A 16190-nucleotide genomic window follows, 5' to 3' on the forward strand; every position below is an offset into this window, starting at 1 on the left:
ACTCTGCCTTTATGGCAAACACTGCATTCGCACTTTGGACCTTTGCTCCTGCACTGAGAGCAGCCGAGTCGTCAGGCGTGGAATCGGAAGTGCTTTGTTATGGGAAGGGGGGAAACGCGGAGGAGAAGGCACCGAGAAAGCAGGGCGGAGAGGCCGAGGGAAGGGCGGACGGCGGCTGAAATGGCCCGGTTCCTTTCGGCGGCGCTCGCGTTGGTGTTAGCCGTCCTCGTGGCGCCGCTTTCTGCTAAACTTCCCTGTAAGTAGCCGGTGACCTGGTGAGATGCGGCGGTCCCGTCGCCCATCGCCACGCAGCATGTACATGTATACCACTTCCGATCATCACGCAAATAAAGCATGCACGTGTTTTTTGTAAATGTAAATAATATGCATTTGGCATATTTGGGGTTCTTGCTACTCGCTGTGCCGAATCGCTTTTTGATCAGATTACGTCTTGATGGACGTGACGTGTAGCAGCCCTTTGACTGCTGGTCCATCACCATGCGCGCACCTTTCGAATTTCCCTCCCTTTGCAAGCGGCACAAAGGCCGGTTTTATTCACCGGAGCCCCTCATGACCCGTCCCGGCCGGCCGGGTTAAGCAGCATGTGACTTGGGCGTATGGAGGGGGGGAGAGGGAGGGAGAGAGAGAGAGAGAGAGAGAGAGAGAGCCTCCTCTTCCTCCTCCTCCTCCACACGGTGCCTGGAGCAAGCAGAGCAGCTGACTATCACTTTCACTCCGTCTCTGGGCACAGTGAGGTGTCCAGACCCAGTAGAGACTCAACCACTCTCGGAGGCAGGGTGTGGCGAAGAAGTGGCCTTCTCCTGTGTGGACTTGGACAGTCTTCCACGCGTTGTGTAGTTTATCGGGTGTGGGTCTGCTGCGTTTCAGCCTCTCGCCCCCACCGCAAGTCGCCGGCGCTCAAGATGGACGAGGCCACCCTGACTGTCCACAATGAGCTGCAGAGCGAGATGATGGTCTCCTTTCTCTCAGATCACTGCTATCAGGTAGCTGATCTGCTCTCGTAAATGATCTGGTATTAAATGGTGCGCCGTGTTGGTGTGTTGCTGTGATGGCCTCTGTAAGCTTACCGACCTTGTGAATTTCAGTGCATGTACCAGCAGTTGGGTGTAGTGCCAGCCGGTGCCGAGCCCGGGGTGCCCGGCAAAGTGGACTTAACCGTGGGCACGCAGTTCCCCGTCACCCTTCAGCTGAACAGCACCCTCGTAAACCTGGAGCTCTGCAGGTGAGCAGCGGGTTTCTAGCACGATGTCACCAAGTGACATGCTGGCTGTCCAAAGTTTACTTTCCTACCGTAGGTTTTAGCTCCTTCTTTGTTTCGTCCTGAAGGTTTCAGTATCATTTCGGAGAGCAGGGGAACTACTCCGTGTGGGTAAAGAACTTGAACGACTCCTCGCAGGTTAACTGCTCCTTAGTTACGGACACAGAACCCGTCAACAGTTACCTACGTGAGTTTTTTTTTTTTCCGCATAAAAATTTCATGGATTGAAAATTTTTAGTCTAGGACTAGGCACCAACTGACCCTAGAAGATCTTTACACCATGATTTGAATGTACTGCACCATGTACCAATTTAGCAACATTATTAAATTCAACACATGATCAAAACGTTCATAGAAAACGTCATAGTATGAAATACTATAGTGCTGCTATGAATTACTGTTTATCCGAGTGACCACCGTTTAAGCAGGATAATCCACGACCATGTGTGCATTATAGGATTTCAATGACTTTGTGTCGGGTGGTTCTTTGACTCCACATTTGTGTCAAAATCCTTTAAAATCACACGAAACGTTGTAGATTATTCTGTACATATGCATGCAAAAATTTTACATGTGTTAGAAATGTGGCCTAAATTACTGACTACATATCTTGCTTTATCCATTTGCAGCTATTTTCTTCGCGTTCCTTTGCTTCATTGTCCTGTCGGTCTTGATTGCAATTGGATACACGGTCATGGGGTAAGATTTACATATTTTTTAACCACTCTCAAAATGCTTTTTTTTTTTTTTTTGTGAAAGAAATGACATTATCTTTTTCCAGCCTGGAGGCAGTGAAAAGTGTACTGGTACGTTGGGGCAACGCAATGGAGACAGAAAGGCTGATCAATTCAGTGAGTGTTTTAAGATCTAAGCCGGGTATAAATATTGGTTCAAACTGATGATCATGTCTGTTAAAGGCCAGTTGAGCAGCTGGTTGGCAGGATCTATCATTACCTCATCATTTAAAGCTAAGTGCTGCGTGTCTCTGTGATTATTATCTTGGCACTGTTGGGTTCTGATTGATCAGTGCTGCCTTTTCATTCTGTGATTTGATCGTCAGTTTTATCCCCCCCACAGAGCAGTTGTTCACTCTGACTACAATGACACACTTGCCTTTGCAGGAACTTGGACCACCCAATCGGGCAGTGGAGCCATCTGTGGAGACTGCTGTACCTGCCACCTCTGGGCGAAGGCTCAGGTCACTGGACACTTTCCGAGGGTGTGTCCACGTCTTTTACTTTTACTTGCTAGGACTCCAAATTAAACAGGAAATACTGTAGTGGATATAATGTGTGGCAGACTGCCAGATGCCATGTGAAGTCATGTGATGATTCATAGGAAACAGTTGACGAAAATAAAAATAATCTTGTGCACTGAAATGCATGAAAGTCACTCTTGAAATGCTATTTTGTATTAATTTGTCATTAACTGTGGAAGATGTCCTTGTTTTTCTCCAGGATTGCCCTAATCATAATGGTATTTGTGAACTATGGAGGTGGAAGGTACTGGTTCTTTAGGCATGAAAGCTGGAATGGTGAGATTCTCTCACTGAAGACCAATACGGTTTTTATTTCACTTCGTTTTTAATTGTTGCTTATTTATCATTCTCTTTTGTCCCCATTATAGGGCTCACTATAGCAGATTTGGTGTTTCCATGGTGAGTAAGATGTGATGTGTACTACATCCTGCTTTTTAAGGTGCTGTATTAATTGTCATGTCCAGATATGGCATATTTATCCTAAGAAAGCTTAGGACAATGGGACAGTCTAGGGACAGCTTGTATGTCCAAGGATACTATCATATAAAATTGACAATATATGGGTGGTTCTATTCAATGAAAAAATTGCTTTGGAACATTTTTGATATTTTGATAGAGGAAATCAGTTTCTCAACAGGTTTGTCTTCATTATGGGCACATCCATTGCTATCTCAATTAACGGGGCATTGAGAAGGGGTGTCCGGAGGTCTCACTTACTAAAGAAAGTTGTGTGGAGGAGTGTGCAACTTTTCCTCATTGGGGTCATTCTCATCAACCCCAACTATTGCCAGGGACCATGTGAGTAGATTCACATCATCAGATCTCATTACCCCAGTTCACCCTGTATGCAGAGATTTTGGAGATCCTTAGTTCAAAATGTGTTTGAGTACTTGAAATGTCTTAAACTGTGACTAGAAAGATTTCATGCTTTCTTGAACTTGAGCTACATACAGTGGAGCAAAAAAGTATTTGTCAGCCACCGATTGTGCAAATTCTCTCACTTAAAAAGATGAGAGAGGTTTGTAAATTTCATCAGAGGTACACTTCAACTTTGAGTAGCAGAAGGCTATGCTACTCCAGAGCCTTGTAATGCTTTTTACAAGGAGGGAGGTTTTTGCCCAAAATCTCCCGATACATGGCTTCATTCATCCTTTCCTTAATATGGATCAGTCTTCCTGTCCCCTTTGCAGAAAAGCAGCCCCAAAACCTATTGCACCCAGCTTCCCCCGCTTTGCAGTGGGTATGGTGTACTTAAGATGCAAATTAGCATTCTTCCCTCTCCAGACATGAGTTCTACTTTGGTCTTATCTGACCACTAGGCACTCTCCCAATCCTCCTCTGTATTATCCAGATGGTCTCTGGCAAACTTCAGACGGGCCTGGACATGTGCTGGTTTAAGCAGGGGCTCCTTTTGAACGATGAAGGATTTTAGTTCATGACAACATAGTGTGTTACTAATAGTAACTAATCTTGCATGGAGCCCCAGGTCGAGGGAGATTGTCAGGATCCTATTGCGAATAATTTCTCCAATAGTTGATCTCTCACCAAACAGCTTGCCAGGGCAGCGTTTGACCCTGCAAGTAAATAAACGGTCCCGTAATCAGAAGTGTGCCAGTTTGAAACCCGAGCTGCCAAGGTGCCACTGAGTGCTCCCCAAGTACCTTTCATGGCTGCCTACTGCTTACTAAGGGTGATGGGTTAAAGCAGATGTCAATCACTTCACTTAATGTAGATTGGCTCATCCTAGTGCATGTATACAATCTTGTCCCTGGTGTCCTTAGACAGCTCTCTGGCCTTGGCTATGGTGGAGGTTGGAGTCTGACTGTTTGAAGGTGTGGTCAGGTGACAGATAACAAGTTCAAACAGGCGCCAATAATACAGATAATGAGTGAAGAAAAGAAGAACTTCTTTAAGAAGAAGTAAAAGGTCTGTAAGGTCTGTACAATGTAATTTCCTGTTTGTTTTTTTTTATCTATGATTAAAATTTCAGACCTCTGATCTTTTTAACCGAGACATCTTGCACAATTGGTGGCTGCCAAATACTTTTTTGCCCCACTGTATCTCTCTACCTATTTATAATCTATCACCTATAAATCGATGACATGTGTTCCCATGTAGTGTCATGGGTCTCCTTGCGTATCCCTGGGGTGCTGCAGAGACTGGCATTCACCTACCTGGTTGTTGCTTCTTTGGATGTCCTTGTAGCCCGGGATAAACTGGATAACATACAAACAGTGAGCTCATCTTACACACACCACACACACACACACACACCACACCCATCAAATGTCATTATCTATAATGTTCACCACTTAAATGACAAATTTTAACGTTCCTTATTTTGCTCCCAGGATGTTTGGTGGTATAAAGCCAGTGATTTCCTCTTATACTGGCCGGCCTGGCTGTGCGTTATCACTTTAGAAATCGTCTGGCTATGTCTGACATTCCTGCTCCCCGTCCCTGATTGTCCAAGGTAAGTTAATGTTGAACATGAACAGACAGACATACTATTGATTTCAGTTGAACTCTATTGGCAGCTCCGGGAAACACAGTGCTCAGCTACAGACTGTGCCAATTTGTACAACAAAGGAAATGTGACAGGAATGTCTTCATTCTGTAGTTAGAGCATGAAAAACATGACATTAATAGTTTGATCCAGCCAAAGCTTGCACATATATAATGAGCTGCCTTAACAAAAGTTTGCTTTATAAGTAGGACACATATGAAAATATCCAGTTATGTTTTCCTGTCTCTACCACTGCTCCTATTTGTGTTGTGCTTTGAGCCTTGCATGCATTAGCCACAAGACTTCCCGACTAATTGTCCCCCTCTGCAAACAAATGAATATATTTGAATCTTAAGGAGTGATGCAAATTGTGATTCTAACATGCAATGTTGTCTCCTCACTTTCTGAGAGGAAATGACTTTTATCTTTCTGGGTCGCTCTGAAGCTAGTGCTTTTTTCTTCAAGACGTTCATATGAACTTTATGGGCTGTGCTCAATATGTCAGTAACAGGGAATATGATAAAAGTCTGACATAATGAAATAGCTAAATCATTACTAATCACTGTGCAGTTGTGATGCATTTTTGTGTCTGTGATAATTCATGCAAATTCATCCTTGTGAATTTATGCATTTTAGGCAGCAACAATTACCTTAAAAAACCTGCAGCTATATTGTGCCCTGTTATCTGTTTATCTGAATGTTCATCATTGTCTGTCTGTATAGTGGTTATTTGGGCCCTGGGGGGATTGGTGACTTTGGCAAGTACCCGAACTGCACTGGGGGAGCAGCCGGTTTCATTGACCGTTGGCTGTTGGGAGAGAACCATATCTATCAAACACCATCATCACGGGTAAGCAAACCGACAACACTTAACCCCTCTGACATGACCAGAATTCCCGTGGTCAACTTTTCAATTCACAGCTCATGTTTGTTAATCGGCAGTGACATTTCCCAGCAGAGAGCTGCTGTTCATAACACTGAGGTGTGTGTGCATTTGTATTCTCCTCCGCAGGTGGTTTATCAGTCTACAATCCCATATGATCCAGAGGGGGTTTTGGGCAGCATTAATTCCATTTTGATGGCGTTTCTGGGCCTTCAGGTCAGAAAATCTCTGGTTTCTCTCCTCCTTTATTTAGTTCTCCTGGGTTAATCCTGTTGTTTTTAAACTGCAGACATCTTTTTACTGTATGACCTGGGTTTTAGTATGAATGGTGTGAGAATAAACAGGCGTGTTGATTTTTTTTTTAAGGCTTTTTCCATTATTTTTATAAGCCTGTACCAGCCTATAATGTAGCTATTGTGTAAATTATTTCTTTGTTATGAAAACTTTTAGACAAGTCTAGTTTTACTTTTATTTATTAGTTCATGTTAATATTTTGCTTTTACTGTATGTACAGTAGAGGCCAAAAGTTTGGACACACCTTCTCATTCAATGTGTTTTCATTATTTTCATGACCATTTACGTTGGTAGATTCTCACTGAAGGCATCAAAACTATGAATGAACACATGTGGAGTTATGTACTTAACAAAAAAGGTGAAATAACTGAAAACATGTTTTATATTCTAGTTTCTTCAAAATAGCCGCCCTTTTAAAATAGCCGCCCTTTGCTCTGATAACTGCTTTGAACACTCTTGGCATTCTCTCGATGCGCTTCATGAGGTCAAGAAACAGTCTTGAAGGAGTTCCCAGAGGTGTTTAGCACTTGTTGGCCCCTTTGCCTTCACTCTGCAGTCCAGCTCACCCCAAACCATCTCGACTGGGTTCAGGTCCGGTGACTGTGGAGGTCAGGTCTCCACTTTTTGTTAAGTACATAACTCCACATGTGTTCATTCATAGTTTTGATGTCATGGCCAATGTAAATGGTCATGAAAATAAAGAAAACACATTGAATGAGAAGGTGTGTCCAAACTTTTGGCCTCTACTGTACACTTGATCTCATATATGTGCTTGTGTTTGATGCGTTATGCTTTCAGGCAGGGAAAATTCTTCTTCACTACAAAGACCTCCACTCAAAAATAATGGCAAGGTTTCTCATATGGGGGGTTGTTTTGGTAAGATGGCATTCAATTACAACATTCTAACACACATATGATATTTTAGTGCTACATACCACTCAAAGCCTGTTTCTGTTCACAGGGCATGATATCTGCAGTTTTGACAAAGTGCTCAAAAGACCATGGCTTTATTCCCATCAACAAGAACTTATGGTGATAAATAATTTCCCTTTAGCCTTGAAATATATTTCTTGTAGCTTTACACACTTATTTATTTACATCCTTGTGGTTATGTTTGCAGGTCCCTGTCCTATGTCACTACACTTAGCAGCTTTGCCTTTATTTTGTTGGTGGTGTTGTACTACTTAGTGGATGTGAATAAATGGTGGTCAGGAGCTCCTTTTTTTTACCCAGGTGACACATTTTAATAAGCGGATAGTAATCTTAATGCATCATTTTGCTAATGTATTTATTTATTTTGATTCATTTTCCCTTTTTCTTCCATTTAAAATATTATTCCTTTTCAGGTATGAACTCCATCTTGGTCTATGTGGGACATGAGGTGTTTGAGGAATATTTCCCATTCCGCTGGCGGATGTCCAACAGCCAATCTCATGCGGAGCATCTGACCCAGAATCTAGTGGCCACATGTGTGTGGGTCTTTATCTCCTTTGTGCTGTACAAGAACAAGATATTTTGGAAGATATGAATTGCTATGTGATTTGGGAGATACCGTCAGGGTGAGCAGACCCTGGTTCAAGGGAAGTGAAATGCCCATTCAGAACACTGTACTGTGGATCACAGTCAGGGCTCCACAGTATGACAAGCTGTCTTCATGTACACTGTTATGAGTGATTCCATGATGCCAAAACCTGCTTCAAAATGTCTCAATTTACTGTACTGGATCTGTATGTGTTGGGACTGGGACTCTAAAGCATCACACATGCTTCTTTTCACAAATTGTTGATAGATTCGATAGAGACCTTATTTCTGTTACATGCTGTTTCAGGTCAGTTGCACTCTCTATTTCTTTCTGTTGTTCTTAAACTCAAACTCAAGAATCTTTTTAAAAATCTTTAACCAGTGAAGAAACATTTTTTTTTATTATTATAAAATTGATCCTTTTTTTATTTCAATGTATCATGTGCAGAAAGAATGAATTACAGAATAGAGAAGTAATAATGCATTTTGGTTTGTATAGTTTGCATTTATACAAAATGTTGGAATAAAGTACTTCTCTTGGTTAATTTTTAAAGCATTCTAAATATCGTTACTTTTTATACAAAGGCACGCCTTTCAAAATGTTTTGTACTTTCATATGATTTATCTTTGTTGATTTGAAAAAATAAATAGCAAGAATCGTTTGCGCATGCGCGTGTTTGGATGACGTGGGCGGGGCCGCGCAGGTGGAGGTGACGGTGCCTTTAAATCCGCGTCCTCCATGGCGGCGAGGCGCGCATGCGCGGTACGAGGAGGAAGAAGCTGGGCTGAAGTGACAGATGATGTGGACATGGACGCGGTGAAGCCGCGCACTCGCTGTTGAGCGGTTCAAAATCCTCCCCGCGGCGGAAGATGGGCGCTGAACAGGGCCGCGGAGCGCCAGAACCGGAGGAGCCTCCCGACAGTCCCGCCGCGATGATGGCAGAATGTGATCCCGGCGAGAGCGAAGCGGACCTGGGCAGCGCCGGGACCAACTTTTCCCCGCCCGTCCTGCTCGACCGGAACCGGGCCGCCACCACGCTCACGCTGTCCCTGAACCCGGGCGGCGCGGTGCGGATCTCGGACTCGTGCGAAAGCGTCCTGACCGAGCTGGAGGCGGAGGGCTCGGGGGAGGATGCGCTCCTGTTGCCCGGCGCTGCCGGAAATCTGTCACCGCGCGGGGGTAAAGACCGGCGGCCGAGGCGCCACCGGCACAGCTCGTCGTCGGACAAAGAAAATTTAGCGTCGCCAGGTGAAAATGCTCGGTTCCACGGATGAAATACTTCTGTCGGTGTTCGTTTTTGTCGCGTTTTGTGTAATGGTTGGCCGGACACGTGAAGCTGCTTTTGGGGCGGAATCGTGAAATCGTGTCGGTCAAACAGGTGATGTCATCGCTTCTTTTGCATTTGGGCGAACTAGCTCGTTAACGCGGCTAATTGCGGCACGTACATTTGGAATACGGACTACGTAATGCCGGGATTTTTAAAACTATGATGTTCGGAGAGTTTATAAAAAGAGAACCCGCGACGACGCAGTCGTTTCCATGGAAACGTGGATCGCATGTCGTCGCGTTGCCCTGCAGAAGGATGGCTGCCCCCGCGGGGCTTTAAAGGAACATCTGGGCCACGATTGCGTGAAAATCAGAATCCATTATTAGTAACGCATGAGGAGTGGATGTATTGTTCTCCAAAGGACGACTTTTTCTATACAGCGGATCCAGCAACGCAGCAGTATTTACATAACACGTGTGAACAAGGACCTGACCTCCGGCTAAATGTCAGCGCAAGGTTCAACGGGACCGGTGACCGCACCAAGGCTCTGTTTCGTCGGTCCAAAAGTCCTCTAGATTATCTCAGGGATGCTGTTGAATAGCAGTGGTTCAAAGGTCACTGTTACCGGCGTAGCCTATCGAGGGGTTATCGCCACACACCTGCTGCGCGTCGACACGTTTGCTTTCCCCCGTCCGGTGGAGTGGCTTTGGCCGGAAGCCTGCTGTTGAATATTTAATTCTCATCCGAACAGCCCTGATTACTTAATGGAGCGAGTGCAGCTTGCAGGAGAGCCAGGCTAGACTGGCCAGCTGAGGAGTGTGTGTGTGAGAGAGAGAGAGAGAGAGAGAGAAAGTGATGTCTCATTTGCACACGTCTCCCTGGCTGAGACTAATTACGCCGGCTGTTGGTTATTTCTTAACTTATTTATGCTCCAGCACTTTCGAAGCTCCTGTCTTGTTTACGTCCCGCTCGCCCGCTCTCTCTCTCTCTCTCTCTCTCTCTCTCATGCCCACGTTTCGTTCATCCGCCAATGTTTTGTATTGTTATCATTTCGTCTCCTAATTGGAGACATACGGTGATCAGTCAGCAGAAAAACTGAGCCACAGCGGCGGGCGGGCGATTGAATTGGATTGGGGCCTAGACGTCACCATGGTTTTGCAAGTCTTTTGCATATTTTGCACTTGTGTGATCACTATGTGTGTGTGTGTGTGTGTATGTATGTGTGACTGTTGTGCTGAGACCCAGGCATTTATCTACTTTATAAAATAATGTCTTAACAGCAATAATAATATATTTTTTTGGATTGCATATAATTCAAATTATTCCAGTTACGCATAATAATTCCAATGAAATACCTTCACGCCTTTGTTAGTACCACATCTTTAAAAAGTTTCTCCTGTGGCAGGAAACAGCAGCGTCGACTTCAACCATTTCCCTGAGGATCCCACTTTTGCTGAGATTATCCGACGGGCCGAGGAGGCCATTGAGAGTGGCGTCTTCCCTGAAAGGATCTCCCAGGGATCCAGCGGGAGTTACTTTGTCAAGGATCCCAAAGGGGTGAGTGATCGAGCGGCCTGATCTGGTGAAAATACTGAAAGGTTCGCTGTCAGCATTATTTTTGCATGTTTTGTGGACTTTTGTATGTACATTTACATTTAAAGGCATTTGGCAGAGTGACTTGCTTCCATGTTACCATCGATGAAGTGATTGTTTCTGGTTCACTAGGACCCCAACTATCAATACAATCTTTTTATTCACTCTGTTGTAGTTTCTATACATACGTTCATACAAGTTAATCTAAATATTCTCTAAAGAGGAAGGTCTTGAGCTGCCGTTTGAAGGTGCTCAGTGACTGAGCTGTTCTGACCTCGAGGGGAAGTTCATTTCTCCACCGAGAGGCCAAGACGGAGAAGAGCCATGCTGAGCCTAAATTCCAAGCCTCTTCCGGATTGACAAGAGAATCTTGTGGTTAACGGTGTCAAATGCTGCAGACATGTCACGGAGAATAAGAACCGATGATAGTTTTTCAGATCTGGCCGCATGTAGCTGCTCGGTAACAGCCAGAAGGGCGGTCTCAGTAGAATGGGCTGTTCTGAAGCCAGATTGGTTAGGATCCAGGAGGTTGTTCTGTGATAGATGAAGTGATAGCTGATTGTAGACACAGCGCTCAAGGATTTTATAAAGAAATGAGAGGAGGGAAACTGGTCTGTAATTGTTGATGTCTGTAGGATCAGCAGTGGGTTTCTTTAGGATTGGAATAACCCTGGCTGTTTTAAAGGCGGATGGTACATGGCCAGATGACATTGAGCTGTTTATGATAAGAAATGAAAGGGATGAGGTCAGGGGAGATGGTTTGGAGCATTGCAGATGGGATTGGATCTAGTGGACAGGTGTAGTTGGATTGCCTGTAGATATTATCTGAAAGATTTCGTCTGATGTGAGCTTAGAAAACTGATGTAGAGCAATTGTAGAATCTTGAGAGTATGTGTGATGTATGTGTTGTATGTGTGAAAGAGGCCAGGCAGATGTATCTGCTGTTTAGAGAGCAGAGTGGTGAAAAGCACCAACACTACACTTCATTTCCTCCATCACACCAGAATGAGAGTGAGTGTTTTCCCGATGCTACTGGCCCTGGACCGTCTCCAAATGGCTGTAATAGACGTTTGGAGAGCGCCGTGCATTTTGATCAGGAGCCAATCGTAGTTCCCAATCTGATCTGTTTAGCGGTGCGCTGTTTGCACTTGACCAGCTAATATTTACTTAGCTCGGTCTTGCACTTACCCAACACTAACCTATTTTATTCATTTAATATTGGTTCTGTTTTTTTGTTTTGGTTTGATGAGACATTATGTTATGATTAAAGGGCCCAAATTCAGACCACACTGGATTGTCCACGTCATCTATATTCTCCTTATGTGTTTATGCTGGTGTACTTCACGAAACTATTTCCTCATGCTTTGAGTTGTCGTGCCCTCCTCCTTCCTCTCTTCCTCAAAAGAGAGAAAAAATGTATCACTACATTCAGAATAAACATTTACTTTTCAGTTTCATATTAGCACAGTGTTTAACAATATAGAACATCTGCATGTTACAGTATATCAGGACATGGGACTGGTCCATACTGACACGTGATTGGTGGCTCATGCTGGCTTGTACATGAACTGTTACATTTTATCCAGTGTGCTACTGGGGGATATAATGCTGGTTCTTGGGGAACCCCTCTGTTCTTAGTGTTTAAATTAGACACGGGCTGTGAAGTCATTCACCATTCTGATGTTAGACTATCTTGAAGTACCTTTGCAAATTTTATATAAGTGTTGTTTTTTTTTTTTTGTTTTTCCCCCTTTAGAAAATTATTGGCGTTTTTAAACCAAAGTCAGAGGAGCCATATGGACACCTGAACCCAAAATGGACCAAATACTTCCACAAGGTGTGCTGCCCCTGCTGCTTCGGCCGTGGCTGCCTCATTCCCAATCAGGGCTACCTCTCCGAGGCTGCTGCCTCGCTCGTCGACCAAAAGTTAGGTCTAGGAGTGGTTCCCAAAACAAAGGTAGGTGCAGTCCTTCGGAACACAATTCTGTAGTCTGAACCATGGCTGTGTGTGGTTTGGGGGTTAATGAGGAGTCCCAACCAGATTCTCCTCCTGTTGCCTCCTCAACTGCTTAGTGTCGTGTGTTTCTGCTATTTGTCAAATTAGGTTGTGTATCTAGCCAGTGAGACGTTTCATTATAGTGCCATTGATCGGGCGAAATCGAGAGGAAAGAAATATGCACTCGAAAAGGTTCCCAAGGTTGGTCGGAGGTTTCACCGTGTTGGCCTTCCTCCAAAGGTACCATCTAATGAGACATGAAAATTCATACACCCTAAACACAAGTATATAGTTGATCATTTTTACTTTTAAATCTAAGCATATCATCACTGTAAGCATTTATACGATACATTTGCCTACTGACAGGTCTAATTCCTGTGTAGACTCTGTACCCCATTATACACATTTATGGGTATTATAAACTTTTATGTGCATTATGCACCACATAGGTGGGCTCCTTCCAGCTGTTTGTGGAAGGCTATCGGGAGGCCGACTTCTGGCTGAGGAAGTTTGAGGCTGACCCGCTCCCGGAGAACATGAGAAAGCAGCTACAGTCCCAGTTTGAAAGGCTGGTTGTCCTGGATTACGTCATACGCAATACGGGTAAACTACGCTACTCTTTCTGAAGTCACAGCGCCACACATAGGCAAATAAATTCATTCCAAAATAATTTAATGCTTAGCTAATTTCCTGAAATGTGCTGAATGTAAGAGGCTGTGATGACATAAATAAGACATAAATGGCCTTGTGCCTACGACTATGTCACACTCGTGAACGTATCCCACTGTATTCTTCTCATGCTGTTTTGTGCAGACAACCTTACAGTAATACTGTGGGGTGTAAAGTACGATATTTCCTTAATTTCCTTAATTTTTTTATTCTTCTCTAGACAGAGGAAACGATAACTGGTTAATTGAGTACGAGAACCCAGAAGACAGTGATGCCACAGAAAAGGTGAGCTGCATTCAACAAATCAGAGCTCAGCTTGCAGTTTGCCATGTAATAGCTGAGGTACAGTTAAACTGGTATTAAACTGGTCAACAGCTGCAGAACTCTGTTAGATTGAGTTCTTACCCTCTCTAGTCTGCATATTTGATTTGAGTGCATGTTGCTGACCTTCAGTAAAAGAAAGTTGTTTTTTTTGTTTTTTTTTCTTTCTTCTCTCCTTCCTTTCTTCCATTATCTAGGATTCTGAGAGCGCCTCCACAAAGGACTCTGCTATCAAGATAGCAGCTATAGACAATGGCCTGGCCTTCCCATTCAAACACCCAGATGAATGGCGAGCATGTAAGTACATGAAAACAGAAATTCCAATTATTTCTGCAAAAGTACAGTACATGTTGCTCCAACTGTATACTGAACTTACTTAACAGTGTTTAGTTTGCATTGCATTCAACTGTTGTGGTTAACATGTGTAATATGTGGTTAATATGTGTAAAAAACAAGCTGATTTATCAGGCTGAAACAGGAAAAAAATATATACTGCTCAAAAAAATAAAGGGAACACAAAAATAAGACTTCCTAGATCTGAATGGATGAAATATTTCATTAAATACTTTGTTCTTCACTTAGTTGAATGTGCTGGCAACAAAATCACACAAAAAATTATCAATGGAAATCAAATTTATCAACCCACGGAGGTTCGGATTTGGAGTCACACTCAATATTAAGAAAAGCAATACATGTTTGAATCTTTTTGCCTCTTTTTTACCTTCATGGCTGCTTTGTTCACTATGGTCATCTTTAAAAGCCGCTTCATGAGATCCTCATCAACATGAATGAATGATAAGAAAGTGTTCAGCATAAACCTTCAGGACCGTTTGAAACCTTCCATGTTGTCTAACTTAAGGTGGTCCAGAGAAGCCAAGAGTGTGAAATGCTGCTTATTATAGCAAGAGCTCCTGCTTCGGAGAGACCCTCAAATGTCAACGTTTTTGTTTGTTACGTAACCTCAGATGTGTTATTTTAGACTCATAATTGAGTAGGTGCATCCAGGCTTTTCACTGGTAGTGTACATGCAAAATGAGACTGGCCACAGTTTCACAGCCCAAATCTAACTGTTGCCTTGCAACCTGTGTTTTCAGACCCCTTCCACTGGGCGTGGCTGCCTCAGGCCAAAGTGCCCTTCGCACAGGAGACCAGAGATCTGGTTCTCTCCCGACTCTCAGACATGAATTTTGTTCAGACCTCTGTGAGGACCCTGTACGAGATGTTAAGGTAGAGGCAGTGCTCCCAAAAAAATTCACTCGAGTGTTTTGCACAATCACTAAAGCTCGGTTCTAATAAGTGCATCTTTTTATTTTCTTTTTAACCCCCAGACTGATAAGGGGTTTGACAAAACCATGTTTGAGAAACAGATGTCGGTCATGAGGGGACAGGTAAGGCTTCTCCAAAAGTCCTTTTGTTTTATTTATTATTGGTTTTCACCAGAAATCACCACGGTGGGCTCGAAGCATCGCTGCTCTGTTAATTATAAGAACTTTTCCCCTCCTCTGCGGTAGATACTCAACCTGACTCAGGCCCTGAAGGATGGAAAGAGCCCCATCCAGCTGGTGCGGATGCCCCGTGTGGTGGTGGAGCGTAGCCGCGGTGGAGGAGGCCCAGGGTCGGGTGGTGCAGCTGAGCAACGCCTTCACCCAAACCATTCACTGCAAGAGACCGTTCTTCACGTCTTGGTAGATCGTTTGTCACGTCCTTTGAGAGTCACCATTCCTTTTTGTGGCAGGTCCTGAGGACCCGTAAACCACCCCCGTAGGCTCTGTGTAACCCTCATGAGAACTATGCTGAGGAATATGGAGGCTTCTTCTGTTGATCACTTTCACTAGGTGACCTGGGGGTTAGGCAGTGTCTGTGATTGGACTGGCAGTGTGATTTAGGTGTTATGAAGGTGCTGAGAGGAGTTACATGTTGTGACAACAGGAGGGGAAAGTGCAAATTCTACAGAGACTTGCTTACCTTTGTGAGAAATCTGGGTCCATTTTTTTTTTTTTCCCTCTCTCTTCTGCCTCTGCATAGCACTGTTACCGCTTAGCAGCAGCCAATTTCGGGGGCTCAAAGGGAACTTTAATTTTTTTGCAGGGGGGGGGGTGATAAAGGACATAATCCTCAACCATGTTACTCAAATTCGTAGCTGCCAAATTTTTTTTTTTTTTTCTTTCTTTTCTTTTTTTCTTTTTTTAGATGAATGGTAGTTAAGAGTTAATTAAAACTTGAATTAAATAAAAGGTGTTGCTTGAATGTACCTGCAAGTTTACATTTTTGACTACAGTTCAGACATTTCACTGCACTGGAGCACAGCTGATTTATGGTTGTTTTCTTACAATGAATGTATTTGTCTATTGAAGCGTATTTGAATACAGGCAACAGTGTGCGAGCTGGTGAGAAGGGTGGGTGACTCCTGCTGTAAAATGAGCTCAATGAGATAAAAAAATATCAACCAACTCTGCTGATTAGTTACCAGGTGTTTCTTATGAACTTGCATATGCATCTTGGATTTTTTTTAAAAGTTGATAATCAATAATTAAAAGTAGAAATGTATATTTGATGTCATGTAATAAAATAAAATTGGGTTGGATTAAACTTGCGTTCTTGA

At 43.6% G+C, this 16190-nt stretch overlaps 2 protein-coding genes and 1 pseudogene across 2 annotated transcripts; all 3 read left to right on the top strand.

Annotated features, from left to right (window-relative positions):
• Positions 1–7995, top strand: LOC114777325 (heparan-alpha-glucosaminide N-acetyltransferase-like). The gene is made up of 18 exons (XM_028966962.1): positions 1–256; positions 889–1004; positions 1107–1243; positions 1348–1466; positions 1909–1978; positions 2061–2130; positions 2401–2498; positions 2737–2813; positions 2906–2936; positions 3175–3335; positions 4656–4771; positions 4889–5010; positions 5767–5893; positions 6056–6142; positions 7019–7096; positions 7182–7252; positions 7341–7453; positions 7567–7995. The coding sequence occupies exons 1-18, from the start codon at positions 100–102 to the stop codon at positions 7746–7748; spliced, it is 1932 nt and encodes a 643-aa protein (XP_028822795.1). The 5' UTR covers positions 1–99; the 3' UTR covers positions 7749–7995.
• Positions 7996–8611: 616 nt separating this feature from the next.
• LOC114777326 (phosphatidylinositol 4-kinase type 2-beta pseudogene) lies at positions 8612–9114 on the top strand (annotated as a pseudogene).
• A 398-nt stretch (positions 9115–9512) lies between these two features.
• On the top strand, positions 9513–15277 carry LOC114777327 (phosphatidylinositol 4-kinase type 2-beta-like). The gene is given in 11 exon segments (XM_028966963.1): positions 9513–9525; positions 10415–10566; positions 12359–12559; positions 12707–12838; positions 13048–13201; positions 13488–13552; positions 13786–13885; positions 14683–14812; positions 14913–14976; positions 15100–15195; positions 15197–15277. Coding segments are annotated over 11 exon segments (1188 nt in total).
• Positions 15278–16190: the final 913 nt, after the last annotated feature.

The sequence above is a fragment of the Denticeps clupeoides genome, unplaced genomic scaffold (assembly GCF_900700375.1).
Source record: "Denticeps clupeoides unplaced genomic scaffold, fDenClu1.1, whole genome shotgun sequence".
Lineage (NCBI taxonomy): Eukaryota > Metazoa > Chordata > Actinopteri > Clupeiformes > Denticipitidae > Denticeps > Denticeps clupeoides.

What these genes read in the sequence shown, in the direction of transcription:
- LOC114777325 (XM_028966962.1), top strand. Translation starts at nt 100, where the DNA reads ATGGGAAGGGGGGAAACGCGGAGGAGAAGGCACCGAGAAAGCAGGGCG. An exon ending in TCTCAGATCACTGCTATCAG is followed by an intron (nt 1,005 to 1,106) that starts GTAGCTGATCTG and finishes TGTGAATTTCAG; the next exon opens with TGCATGTACCAGCAGTTGGG. An exon ending in ATTGGATACACGGTCATGGG is followed by an intron (nt 1,979 to 2,060) that starts GTAAGATTTACA and finishes ATCTTTTTCCAG; the next exon opens with CCTGGAGGCAGTGAAAAGTG.